Source organism: Monodon monoceros, unplaced genomic scaffold (genome assembly GCF_005190385.1).
Source record: "Monodon monoceros isolate NGI ecotype Baffin Bay Population unplaced genomic scaffold, NGI_Narwhal_1 Super_Scaffold_7, whole genome shotgun sequence".
Lineage (NCBI taxonomy): Eukaryota > Metazoa > Chordata > Mammalia > Artiodactyla > Monodontidae > Monodon > Monodon monoceros.
Window position 1 is genome coordinate 58,326,466 of NW_021703784.1, and position 14,658 is coordinate 58,341,123.

General features: G+C 39.0%; 1 protein-coding gene across 4 annotated transcripts in view; it reads right to left on the bottom strand.

The window, feature by feature from the left end:
• NUP98 (nucleoporin 98) overlaps positions 1 to 14,658 on the bottom strand; it is a 98,537-nt gene that overhangs the window by 74,261 nt on the left and 9,618 nt on the right. For all 4 annotated transcript variants that reach the window (XM_029207535.1, XM_029207534.1, XM_029207533.1 and 1 more), the window contains 7 exons: positions 10,874 to 10,968; positions 7,876 to 7,977; positions 7,592 to 7,768; positions 5,906 to 6,045; positions 4,128 to 4,235; positions 2,896 to 3,076; positions 1,099 to 1,262 (listed from right to left, as the gene is read on the bottom strand). In XM_029207535.1, coding sequence (XP_029063368.1) covers positions 1,099 to 1,262; positions 2,896 to 3,076; positions 4,128 to 4,235; positions 5,906 to 6,045; positions 7,592 to 7,768; positions 7,876 to 7,977; positions 10,874 to 10,949 — 948 coding nt within the window. In that variant the 5' untranslated portion in view covers positions 10,950 to 10,968. The remainder of the gene's footprint in view (positions 1 to 1,098; positions 1,263 to 2,895; positions 3,077 to 4,127; positions 4,236 to 5,905; positions 6,046 to 7,591; positions 7,769 to 7,875; positions 7,978 to 10,873; positions 10,969 to 14,658) is intronic.

Sequence of the window (14,658 nt, forward strand, 5' to 3'; positions counted from 1 at the left end):
GAAAACCATTATCCCAGCACTTTTTGTTGAAAGATTCTCTCCGTAGTGAACTGTTTTAGTACTCTTGTTGAAAATCAATTAACCATGAGGAACTTGTTTCTGGACTCGCAATTCCAGTCCCGATTTTATATGTCTAGCCTTATGCCAGTATTACACTGTCTTCATCACTTCATCACTCCAGCTTTCTTTTCTTTCAAGGCTGTTCTGGCTATTCTGAGCTCCCTTCTACTCCTTTTTGAGTGTTTTTATTATGGAAGGTTGTCAAATGTCTTTTCTCTACCTACTGAGGTGACAATATGGCTTTTGTACTTTATTCTACTTTATGGTTTATTACATTAATATGAAAATATGTTGAACCAACCTTCCTAGGATAAATCCCACTTGGTCACAGTGTATAATCCTTTTTATATGTTGTTGAATTCAATTTGCCAGTATTTTGAAGATTTTTGCGTCTACCTGTACTTTTTATTTTTTAATCAGGCAAAGTATCTCTAATTTTAAAACCAGGTATATCCCAAGGATTCTAATCAATAAATCATACCTCAAATTTACCTTTAATTTTATACTTCCCTAAAAGAGTCCCTAGAAATAAACTGCTCATGACTATAAGGACTTTCTCTTCTACTATCTGGACAGAAGTAGCAATTATCCAACATGGCTCTAAGTTTTAGTTCTCTCTTATTTATTTTAATGAACTAAACTTCTTTGCCTGATTCCACTTAAGGGAATGAGCTGAAAGAACCTTCTGAAATAGAGCCAGTAGTTTATAAATATTTTCTCCTATACTCTACAGAATGCCTGGAGTCAATGTCCTAAGGTATAGCTTCAGGACGGCCAATTCTAGCACACTAAGCAGCGATTAGTGATGAGAAAATATGCCCAGAAAGGATAAGTGACTTGTTAAATAGCCCCTCATTAAATACGGAGTAGAGCCTGGACTAGAATCTATGTCTTAATTATTCAAAGATTTTGCTCTCTTCCCTTTACTACACATACGTATCGTCAACCCTTAAGAACTGCAGTAGAGATAGAACTTGTTAATTTGACATGATTAGAAGCCTCATTACTTAGCTCTACAAATAAGACCTGTTTCCTTACCATGGTGTTGGTGCTCGGCTGTCCTAGTGTGTTGGTATTACCAAAGGAAAAGCCAGTGGTCTGGGTGGTTATGGCCTGGGCAAATGGTTTGCTGAAGAGGCTGGTAGCCTGCTGATTCTGTTGGCCAAAAAGACCACCTGGATTTGTTCCAAATCCAGTCGTACCTTTCAGGAAAAGAAAAGGAAAAATAAATGGTGGGGGGAAATGCCAAACCTCACATTATCTAGTTACTTCAATAGTCTATGTTATTGATTATATATCTAAATTACCCTACATTCATTCATTACTCAAACTGGATAACCACTTCATTTTCCACCTTTCTTCACATAACTCCAGATTTGGTTCAGACTCGACTTTCTACAAAAATACTCTGACCCCAAGAACCTAGGCTGGGCTAAGTAATCTTCCTTTGTGACCCCACAGCTTTTTGTCTATTTTACAAGGTAACACACTACACTTAAAGTCTATGTGTGTATTTTTAACCTTGTTAGACTAAGTTTTTCTTCAGAACAGGGGCTTTCTCTTTATAGCAATATATCCAGCATAGGGTGTGACACAATAACAATACTTAATAATGGCTAAACTAAATCACAGAATACCAAAACTGAAAAGAATGTAAATGCCATTTAAACGTGTATTCATTTGTGTATTTGTGTATGTAACTCTATAGAAGGCTACCCCCCAAAATGTAACTTTTGCTTGTTTCTACAGAAGCAAACTGGTGGCTAAGGGGGAAAAAAAGAAAAGACCTTTGGATATGTACATTTTTGTATATCATGAACTTTAAATCATATGTGTATATTACTTTTGCAAAAGTAACACTTTTATAAAGTAATTTAGTAATCATCCTAGACTCCCCTCTTTCACATCCCACATAAATCAATCCATCAATAAATCCCATCGGTTCTACATTCAAACTGGCTCCAGAATCTGACACTTTTACCATACCATAGCACCATTCTCTACAAGCCACATCATCTCTCATGTGGATAGGGCAACAGCTTTTCTAACTGATTTGTTTCCACCCTTGCCCCCATACAATCTACTCTTAATACAGCAGCCTTCAGAATGATCCTTTATTCATAATCACATGACTTATCTAAACCTTCTAATGGCTTCCTGACTCAAATAAAAATTCAGATCTTGACACTGGCCCACAAAGGCCTATAAAATATATTCCCCTAGGGCTTCCCTGGTGGCGCAGTGGTTGAGAGTCCGCCTGCTGATGCAGGAGACATGGGTTCGTGCCCTGGTTCGGGAGGATCCCACATGCCGCGGAGCGGCTAGGCCCGTGAGCCATGGCCGCTGAGCCTGCGCGTCCGGAGCCTGTGCTCCGCAACGGGAGAGGCCACAGCAGTGAGAGGCCCGCGTACCGCAAAAAAAAAAAAAAAAAAAAAAAAAAAATATATATATATATATATATATATATATATATTCCCCTATATCCTCCAGTACTTCCCCTTGTCCTCTCCCCTTTGGCAAAAACTCAGGATTTCTAGACTTCTAGTTTCCTCCAGCTGGAATATTCTTTCCCTAGAAATCTGTATAGCTTTATGCTTCACCTTCTTCAGATACGTCACTGATCAAACACCACCTATCAGTGAAGCCCTTCTTAATCATCTGCCCTTAGTACTATATTTCTCCCCACCCCCCACAAACATACCAGGCATTTCCTATTCCTCTAGCAACCCTGAATCATTTTTCTCCATAGCACTTAAGCACAAAAATGACAATTATGTTTTACTTTCAGTTGTCTGTCCCTCCTCAATATGGCCCAACATGATGTCAAGTGCTTACTAGTTCCAAAGCCTGTTTTGTTCTGACCATAGGCAAAGCCTGAATTTGTAGTGGAAGAACTGAAGAGTCCTGTTGCACTGGAGGTAGCTGGAGAAGACCCAAACAAGCCAGTCGTGGTACCTGCTCCCACCTGGTTCTGCGGGCCTTTCCGGTTGGCCTGATAATCCTCTAAACGAAGTTCCTAGAGTAAGTGAAAACATATTCCAAATTAATATGCAGCCAAAAAAATTATTTAGGAGGCTAAATAATACTTGCATTTAGCATTCAATTTCTATGTTCACATAGGAACCATGATTAAAAAAACAGAAAACTATGGAATGGTTAACTTACTATCATTACAGAAAAACACTTTCAACAGTGTATAATGGACATTAAAATCCATACCATAATTACCATAAAACTACAGGCCAAAGGACCAACCACATCTTAATTTCAATTTTCTTCTATAGACAATAATACTTTCATTTAGACAATAATCTTGTCTACTCCCACCCCAAATGTAAAGATTAGCTGATTAAAAGATGGGTGATTCTGAGGAATTCAGAAAACTCAGGAAAAGAAGAGATAAAGTTTAACAGTTTTGTCTCACAAGTAAGGGTGTTTCTGTATACTCCAAAGAAGCAAGCACAGTCTGGGATGTAAAAGAAGCAACAGCAACAACCAGAGATGACAGTCAAAATGTACAACGAACTATCACACAACAGTGATAATGAACAACCTATAACTTCGCACAACATGGATAAACATCACAATGCTGAAAGACAGATTTAAGAGTACGTAATATAAGATCCCATCTATGTAAAATTCAAAAATGGGCAAAATATGGGCAGTCAGGATAGTGGTTACCTTTGGAAGGGGAGGATTGTGACTCTGGGGGCAGGGCCCAAAGGGGACATCAGGGATGCAGATAATGATTTACTTATTGTGTTGCACACTTATGACTTTGCATGAGTTTACTAAAAACATATGCATGTGCACACACTGCCCAGTGTAGTATGAGCAACAGCCAATCAGAATAGACTATCAATAAAACTATATCCGTACATACAAGCTGAATATCATCCTTGCCTAAAACAACAAATATCTATAAATAATGTATTAATGAAAAAAAATAATTTGGTTAATCTTAATTTTTTACATAAATCCTAAAAAATAATCAAAAACATTTTAAAAAGCTGCTTCCCAATAGAATCAAAAGGTTAGGGTGATACTCTGTAATGCATTTTACTGACCTCTAGGGACTTGCTTTCATATTCTTTCATAGCAGTAATACACTGGTGCTTGGTACTGATGTTAGTGCTAACTCCAGCTTTAACCATAGTATCTGTACCAGTTGGAGGCTGCAAAGGAAGATAAAGGCAAATCTGAAAGTCTGAAGAAAACGTTTAAGTTCAAGCTTTATAACCCTATTCTCCCAGACACAATTCTTCAACGACTGAACTCTATAACCAGTCCCCTAGGTTCTTTACTTAACGGGACAGTTTTAAGAGTGCTTGATTAAATACACTGCATTCTTGATCTCTCCCTGTATCAAGGTTATCTGCATAAGTCAATCTCAGAAACAGTTATCAAAAACCCAGGGATTAATCCCATAACGAAGCCATTCAATTATCTACTAAAATACACTTAATAATATATGCATAAGGGAAGCTTTATCCAATTTACCTAATATATACATTTAAACCTCTATTTCTGAGTTCTAATTCCTACTCTGCTCTGAAGTGTCTGCTTTGTGACTATTGTTGCATTTATGAAATATGGAAGCCTGGTTTTTCCCCCTATAAGCTTATGAGGCAAAAGGCACTAGGTAACTAAAGATTCCTACTTAGGGTCTTCCCTGGTGGCGCAGTGGTTGAGAGTCCACCTGCCGATGCAGGGGACACAGGTTCGTGCCCCGGTCCGGGAAGATCCCACATGCCGCGGAGCAGCTGGGCCCGTGAGCCATGGCTGCTGAGCCTGCGCGTCTGGAGCCTGTGCTCCGCAACGGGAGAGGCCACAACAGTGAGAGGCCCGCATGTCGCAAAAAAAAAAAAAAAAAAAAAGATTCCTACTTGTATTGTTAGTTTTCTCAATTACTGTACTTTCTAAGAGACAACACACAGTATTTTCCTCTATCATTTATATTTAACTTTATTTTAAATTCAGGATTCTAAATTCAGTATTATGAATTCACCACCCTGCCTAAGAAATTCTTCATTTTCTGGAAGAATTTTAACAAGTTTTGCCAATCCCTATATTTGCCAGAGATTTCCATTAGACTAACTGCACTGCCAGCCTATCCTAATTATCTCCAAAACAATCACATCAAGTAGTATCTTACATCAAGTGGTATTCCATGTATTTTCATAAACAAAATCTTTCATTCTAACCCTCTATCCAACTTCTCTCAAAAAAGCTGAAGAAAACACAAAACTCATTTGCTTCATTTTGCCATTTCACCAACAAAAGTTTTATTTCTAATTGGCACACAGAAACTGATGAGTTATTCCATACAGCTCCTTAAGGAGGCCCTATTTTCAATGATTTTTACAGTTTGCCCAATCATTCCTTCTTTACTTCTGTAAAGAATGGTTGACGATTCAGAGGCCAATTATGAACACAGTAAATACAAGCTCAACCTGATATTTCTTTTTTTCTGGCTGCACCACAAGGCTTGTGGAATCTCAGTTCCCTAACCAGGGATTGAACCCAGGCCACGACAGTGAAAGCCTGGAATCCTAACCACTAAGCCATCAGGGAACTGTAATCAACTACTACTGTAATCAACCTTGTGAATACAAATTTAATTGGTTTGAGCATAATTCAAATATAAATTATAATCTAGATTTATGTTTCATGACTCTTTCTGTCTACTATACAACTATTCCCAGATATTGTTCTTAACACATATTTCAGGAAGAGTGAGACTAAGCTATGCGTAACTGGAAAGAGAAGAAATGTTATGATTCCTCCTACAAAAAAACATACAGGAGACAAAAATATTCCACAAAGATCGAAAGACAATACTTACGTTAAACTTAATAGTAGTCCCAGTAGGAGCAGCTGTAAAACTACTTGGCCCAAAGAGGGAGCCAGATGTGCTACCAAAAGGATTAGAGGTGGTATTTGTAGTTCCAAAAAGTCCCCCGCTGCTGGTACTTGTTCCAAAATCTATAAATTAGAAAGAAAAATGGGATGGTAACAGTAAAGAATTTAAGAATCTGTAAGCTATCTTGGAATTGGCCTGTGGCATTAGAGCAGCATTACTTCCAAATCCTCAGGTTTTCTATCTTTCCAATCTCCCTAGCAAGTACCTTCAAACAGATATTTCATACAGACACACACAGTTCTAGGCTCACAACTTTGACGTGAAACAAAATCTGAATCTTTAGTCAGCTAAGTGTCTGTAAAGTCCTTGGGCACACTTAAACAAGTTAGAAGAAACAGTATTCTGTTTCATTAAATATTTTATCTTATTTCTCTTGGTAAGACCAGATGCTCAATGAACTTGTCTTTCTGACAATGCCTTACCACAACAGACCTGAACAAGAGTCACAGTATATTTTATTTACATATATTATTACAAACACCCACATATAACCAAAAAGTTTAAAACAAATGGTCCCATTAGGGTAACCACACATAGGTTAATATAAAATTTCACCCAGAAAAATAATTTAGAAAAATTAGTAGGCATGTTGGTCATTTATAGAAATAAATCTACTTTCCCAAATAGCTAAGTTTAAAAAAAAATTACATAACAGAGAATTTAACTGTTATCTAAGGAATGTATTCTTCAAAATATAAGATACTACTTCTAAAGAAATTACACATATGGTACCAGAAATAGCAGTAAGCAATACAAAGTTATTTGCCAATATTTAATATTAAGTGACATCCTAATACCAAGTTAAGAGGAATGTGATTTCTCACTGGCAGTCAAACTATTTCTTTTCTAAAAACATGTCCTAATATATAAAGTAAATAGGCATATCTCTTTTGAATTAGTATTTTAGATTGCATTTTATATTGTCATGGTTAAATATTTCAACATCCCCTCAAACAACTTTCCCTTTGTAAAATACTGATAGCTGGCTAAATTACTTATTCTACCATACCAGTGCTGGGAATGGCATCAACTCACAGGGCACACCTGTGCAACTAGCAGTGTTTCTGCCTCAAAGAACTGTGTGGTGAAGTATCCCTGGGCCACATTTAGACTTAAAGAGAAAGAAGCCATCAATTAAAAACACCTGCCATGGCTAAGGAATGGAGGAGTAACCATGTCACATCCAGTACTTACCATTCCTGCTTCAGTCTCTTCAAACCAAAAGCGAAACAAAGGCAGGAAGGTGCCCCTGCAGTATACTACAGTTAACTACACATATTTCTCCTTGAAATTCTCCCTTCTTGACACCTATGACAGTACTCTGACCTGGCTTTTCATCTTATTCTCTGGTCATTCTATATCAGGTACCTCTTCCTCTGCATATTCCTTAAATACCAGTGCCCCTCAGACTTCCATTCTTGAAGAGATGTACCCCTTCCCTTCCAGCCTATTAAACTTTTCAATACCATTTTGAGTTTTCCTCTCCCCATGTTTTTGCTATGTGGTGAGAAAAGGAGGTGGGTGAACACAGGGAAAAGGAGAAGAGAGAACACATTCAATAAGCAAATCAAATTGTTAGATGCAGAAATCCAATGATTTACTACTTACTCCCAAAGCCTGTTGGTTTATTTTGTGCAAAGGCATTGTTTTGGGATGAGAAGAGACTGGTCCCTGTGCTTGCAGTTCCAAACAAGCTGTTTGATGTTCCTGTTGATGTGCCAAACCCAAAGCCACTGCTTGTGGAGGTAGCTGGCTGGCTAAATGAATTGGTACCAAATAAGCCTCCTGAAGAGATAGAGAGGGGAAAAAAAGGGTTAAACAGACTGGAGTCACTAAGTGAAGCCCTATACCAGCTATGAATAAACCAACTGTATTCCAAATAAAGCCCCTACCTGGTTTGGTCTGTGAATTTCCAAACAGGCCTCCGGTATTGTTGCTAGAACCAAATGCAGATGTTCCAAATGCCCCTCCACTAGTAGTGCCAAAACCAGTATCTGATAAAGCAAAATCCAGGGTCAGAATAAAATCCAAACCAGGTGGCCCAATGAAAGAGGATTTTAATATTTCTTAACATTCTGCATTTGAACAGGACCACTGGTCTAATCCAAAAACTATTTTTTCAAAATTCCATCAGACTACTTATAACAGAGCTGATATTAAGCCACACTTTATTCACTGTCCTGGGTAAAGTAAGGAAACAAAGTTAAAAAGCTTATAACTTTTCAATAAGTTAAAGATGTTGATAGGTTTAAAAAAAAAAGTGCCAAGCTACTATGAACTACAGACAAAAATAATCAAAATTTGGGTTTCCTGGTGGCACAGTGGTTAAGAATCCGCCTGCCAATGCAGGGGACACGGGTTCGAGCCCAGTCCAGGAAGATCCCACATGCCGCCGAGCAACTAAACCCGTGGCGCCACAACTACTAAGCCTGCACTCTAGGGCCCGCGAGTCACAACTACGGAAGCCCATGTGCCTAGAGCCCGTGATCTGCAACAAGAGAAGCCACCGCAATGAGAAGCCTGCGCACCGCAACAAAGAGTAGCCCCTGCTCACCGCAACTAGAGAAAGCCCACGCACAGCAACAAAGACCCAACGCAGCCAAAAAACAAAACAAAAAAAAACCCAAAAGAAACAAAAAACTGTTAAAAATTTTCTCCAGACACCATACACTCTACAGTCTCTGGGATGAATGGTCCTTAATTAGAGGAGCACATCAGAATGACCTGGGAAGTTTTCAAAATACACATGTTCAACTTCCAATCCCAGAGATTCTAATTCCATAGTTCTATGATGGGATATATGTATTTCGGGAACAAACCTCCAAGAGTGACTCTGAGATAAACAACAAGGTCCTACTGTATAGCACAGGGAACTATTAATGTAGTCAATATCTTATAAAATAAACTATAAGGGGAAAGAATCTGAAAAAATATGTGTGTATAACTGAATCATGCTGCTATACCCCAGAAACTAACACAACATTGTAAATCAAGTATATTTCAATAAAAAAAAAATTTTTTTTTTTTAAGTGGCTCTGGGGGCTTCCCTGGTGGCGCAATGGTTGAGAATCCACCTGCCAATTCAGGAGACACGGGTTCGATCCCCGGTCTGGGAAGATCCCACATGTCGCAGAGCAACTAAGCCCGTGCGCCACAACTACGGAGGCTGCGCTCTAGAGCCCATGAGCCACAACTACTGAGCCTGTGTGCCACAACTACTGAAGCCCACACGCCTAGAGCCCGTGCTCCGCAACAAGAGAAGCCACCGCACTGAGAAGCCCATACACGGCAACGAAGAGTAGCCCCTGCTCACCGCTACTAGAGAAAGCCCACACGCAGCTACAAAGACCCAACTCAGCCAAAAATAAATAATTAAAAAAAAAAAAAAAGTGACTCTGGACTTCCCTGGTGGTCCAGTGGTTAAGAATCCACCTGGTGGGCACTCTTGGTTAAAAATCAAGGACCTAGATATATAAAATAGTTTAAGAAAAGGTCAGGGGACACTTGTAAAAATTTTCTCTAATATTTTTGTTAGGAATGATTGAGGTTTGGTAGTTATGCTTTTTAAAAATCTTCATGAATTAAAGTTCCTGGGATTTCCATTAAAAAACTGTTCAGATGCTCCACTTAAAAAGAGAGGGATAGGGCTTCCTTGGTGGCGCAGTGGTTGAGACTCCGCCTGCCGATGTAGGGGACACGGGTTTGTGCCCCAGTCCGGGAAGATCCCACATGCCGCAGAGCGGCTAGGCCTGTGAGCTATGGCCGCTGAGCCTGCACGTCCGGAGCCTGTGCTCCGCAACGGGAGAGGCCCGCGTACCGTTAAAAAAAAAAAAAAGAGAGAGGGATAAAAACAAGATCGGGAAAATGCTGATAGCTGAAACTGGGAAATAAGTACATGAGAGTTCGTTATACCATTCCTTCTGTTTTTGTGTTTAAGTATAAATTTTTAACAAAAAGTTTAAAAGTGAGTAAGGGTTGCTATAGGCAACTAGTGCCATGTGGAATGGAAGGGGAAATGGATCTCAAGAGGGCTGGTGGGAATTAGGGACTCTTACATTTTAACTGTTGTTTCTTATTCACAGAGCAAATCTCAGAGCTGTTATTCAGTAACTGCATTTTATTTTATTTTATTTTTTTGGCCACGCAGCATGAGGGATCTTAGTTCCCCGACCAGGGATCCAACCCAGGCCCCTTGCAGTGGAAGCAGGGCATCTTAACCACTGGACTGCCAGGATGTCCCTCAATAATTGCATTTCATTGTTTTAAAGATTTATTTATTTATTTTTGGCTGTGTTGGGTCTTAGTTGCGGCACACGGGATCACTGCTGCAGCTCGTGGGCTCTTCATTGCAGCAAATGGGCTTCTCTCTAGCTGTGGCGTGCAGGTTCCACAGCATGTGGGCTCTGCAGCTTGTGGCACACAGCCTCTCTAGTTGAGGCGTGCAAGCTCTGGCACGCGGGCTTAGCTGCCCCGCGGCATGTGGGATCTTTGTTCCCTGACCAGGGATCGAACCCGCGTCCCCTGCATTGTAAGGCGGATTCTTTACCACTGGGCCACCAGGGAAGTCCCAATAATTGCATTTTAGACTTCAATATTTAAAAAAGGATTTCCTGGTCTGAAAATTAGTAACAAATTATAAATTTCTGCCAAAAGAGCCAATTAATAACAATACTTTAGATACCTTCTACTGATGATCAGAAAACCATGAAAACTCAGAACTTATTTCTCTTATTTTTAGAAAATTTTAACAAGATCATATCCTGGTCATTTTTCAAAGTTATTATAAAGACCAAAGCATAAATAAATTCCTATCTAAAACTACTGGAGTGGATTTATTCTTAATAATAGCTTAAGATTTTTCTCCCTTATTTGTTATTTTTTAAAACTTACTCTGCCCAAATGTTGAAGCTGTGCCAAAGCCACCGGTGCCACCCCCAAAGGGTGTTCCAAATGACTTATTAAACATCTTCGAAATCTTCAGAAAGCTGGAAAGAAGAAAAAAATTATCACTTTTTAAAGACCACAGAATGCAATGGAATTTTTTTCAGAAAAATGTATCATTCTACAAATTTAGTTAGGCCTATTCAAACTACAGCATAACGTTCACTCTCATTCAATATCCTAAAACTCTATATGATAAAACAGACTTCGTAAAGTTGAGCTGAAATGAATTAGTACCATAATGTGAAGTTAAACTTCATATCCCACCAACAACCATCCCTTTAAAACAATGTTTTTCGACCTTTTTGAAAAACCTAAGCCCCCCTTTAATAAAGATTTCAGGTCTACTATACCAGATTTTGGTATGTCCCACGTAGTAAGTTATACAGAATACCCATTAAAAATTACAAGGATATTCTCTTATCCCAACCACCTGAGAAGCTAAAATTTTTGTCAGGCTTTAGTTTCAACAGTTTGCATTGTAAAGTTTCCCCCCCATTTGCTTGTATATAAAATGATGTAATATTGTTCTTCAAACTATACACACCTCCTCCTCCCATCTCTAAATCCCAGAGATTCTGGTGCCCTGACATTCTTTTTGAGATTACTTCTTAACACTACTCTCTATGGTCCTCTGCTTATCTATCTTCTACTTCTTCTGGGAATATTACAGAAAACCTTTGGTCAAAACCCCCACTGCATATGAATGAGTCCCCTCCAGTATCCAAACTATACACCCAGGCACGCTTAATGAATTGGACCAAAGTTCCAACAAGTACAAAAATGAAGTTTGATTTCCCCCACCTAGATCTGAATGAAAACAAGGTAGAGGTATAGTTTACTAAAGAAGTAAACACTTTCCCCCTCTATAAATTTTCCTTAAACTTAGGACATCTGCTACCACTTACCAGCCAGCAGACAAGAAAATAACGAGTAAACTACTTTAAATATGAAAACTCAGAAAATAGTCAATCATGTTTGTTTGGATTTTATAACAGGCATGATGGCTTTTTTATTATTTACACATAATGAAGTGGTTTTTTTCTTCTAGTAAAATCATATGCCTCATTCATATAATAGAATTAAACGTATCAATAACATGTTGAGGTGTGCCCCACCCACAATATTCCAGTGTCCCATTAGCACTTTGGTATTCTAACATCCAAAACATTTTGTGTAACACTGGGGAAAAGGTGAAATAAGAAATGCTTTTTATAGAAAGCAACATTCTGCCCACTGTGTTCCCCTAGAAAAAAAATTCCAGCACTTAGCTCTTTATCCTAACATCCAGGAATTTAATAACTCCTTCAATTAAACAAAGCTCACTGAAACCAGTGGTTCAAGAAGGCCACATCAGAATTAGATGGCAAGCTTTTCAAAGTACAAGCCTCTAGGCCCCATTCCAGAAGTCAGAAACCAAAATGTCCAGGATTGGGATGTAGACATTTGCATTTTGAAAGGCTCCTCAAGTGACTCTAATGCATTCCCTTGGAACTGGAGGCTATATTTCAGGTAATCATCATTTCTCTTTCAGTAATGAGATCTGCTTGAAGTTTCCTGCCTTCCCAATTTATCAGGTGTCACAAAGTGACAGACTGGACCTTTACCATATTAACTGGTGACTCTCCCTTCCAGGGGAAATATTCTTGGAAGTACTATTGTTTTGCTTTTCAACAGTTCATTCAGAATTGACAGTTAATGCTAGGGGTCAGATGTCTGGACCAACTCATTTTGATTGTACTCTCTCTCACACTGCAGTCTTGGGTCACAGCCCCAACTAAATCCACTTTATCTGCTGACTAAATTTTTTGACCTGTCACCAGTAAGGTAAAAACTGAGTTGTAATATTGTTATCATGCTAAATTTGCCAATTGTTTTCTTATTTGACCCCACAAATAGCAATCTATTCGTGTAAATCTGACATCTTCCATACAGCTGACATGTCAGGATGCAAAAGCCTAGTTAATAGTTTTTCTCTATGAAATCTGTCCTCATATAGAAGATTTTAGTGTTAATTAGGGTTTCAGTGGCACTAGGTTCTACAGACCAAATCCACAACTTCTAGCAATCAAAACTTGATTTTAAACAGTCTTATCCTAACATAAAAACCTAGTATCACACATATATTCCACAAAGGATTTTAAGTAGTAATAAAATATCCTGAGAAACACCTCACAGTTTACAAGCCCTTATATATTATCTCAACAACCCTAAAAGGATCGTATGGAAACAGGATCAGGTGTTCAGCAAGTTTCCCCAAGGTCAAAGAAGTGATAAGTGGTAGATCCCCAGTTTAACCTCTGAATTCCCATGGACACCTTCAATCCTAGGATGGAAGATACTAAGAAACAAGCAAGAACATGTGCCGTATATTAAGGAAATTCATCTGTTCCAGACCCAATAACAAGGACAATACAGGGACCAAATCCAATTTAGACTCCTGGAAAAAAAGCTTCTCACTCAAGCTCAGCCTATCTTTTTGGTTCTGGCAAGGATGAGCCTGGTTTAGCCTCAAGCCTGATCACACTGGGATTCTAAGTGTTTTTAAAAAAACTATCACCGTGGAAGCCAACCAAGATTTTGGAAACAGCCTCATTATTTTTATCATGATCGTTAGAAATTAAAGAATGGCTAATACATTAAACCCTTTGCTCTTCAAACAAATCAATTTCCTGAATATGCTATGAAATGTCAGTGACTCATGAGAAATGCCCCCCCCCACCGCCCCTACCAAACAACGTACTAATTCATTCTTCAAAACCTAGTTCAAATGACATCTCTTCTATAAGCCTTCTCAAACTCCCTTTAGCAATTAGTCATTCCTTTGGGCTTCCATGGCACATTATGATTTGTTTACACATATCTATCTTGACTCTATAATGGACCCGTGATAACACCAACTACACAGATCTCCCTTTGGGACTCAAGGATTTGTTGTCCCAGCTGCTGAGAAGTACTACCGAAAGATTGCCCTCAGCTGTCGGCCCTCTTCAGAACAGCTGAGAGCTGCCTCACCCAAGGTCAGATCATCTCCGGAGGATAGACCATATCCAAAAGCCAGGCACCTTTGCTCCACCTTAGGGTAACTCCGAAGGGTGATCCTAGCTTCATACTCTCCATGGATTGGCTGAGGCCTTCATTAAGATCACAATTCAATTTCTTCCTCAGCTCATTTCTGCTTCCTTCTCTCCCACAGGTGGTGATCCCAAGCTCACTCTCTAATAAAACTCATGCAGGATTATCTCCAAGTCAGTGGCTGCTTCCCAAGGAAGTCAACCTCTCAACCTCCCCCAATGATCCCCTCAATACGTAATCAACTCCTCTAAGGTAGGAATAGTACCATTTGTTTACTATCCCAAAACGTAACAATGGGTCTGAAACATAGATGTACTCATTTTCTAAATTAATGATAATCATCACGAATGTGCCTTTAAAACACAGTCTAAATGATCAAGTTACTTTTTTTTTTTTTTAATTTATTTATTTGGCTGCACCGGGTCTTAGTTGCAGCATGCGGGATCTAGTTCTTTGACCAGGGATCGAACCGGGGTCCCCCTGCACTGGGAGTATGGAGTCTTATCTGCTGGACCACCAGGGAAGTCCCATGATCAAGTTACTTTAGAAGTACCTTCTACCTTAAAATTATGTTAGATTAATTCTCACAACAAAAGGAAGCCATGAAATGAATGATTCTTGGTAGAATTTATCATTTAATTCAGAGGTTGCTAAAGGGA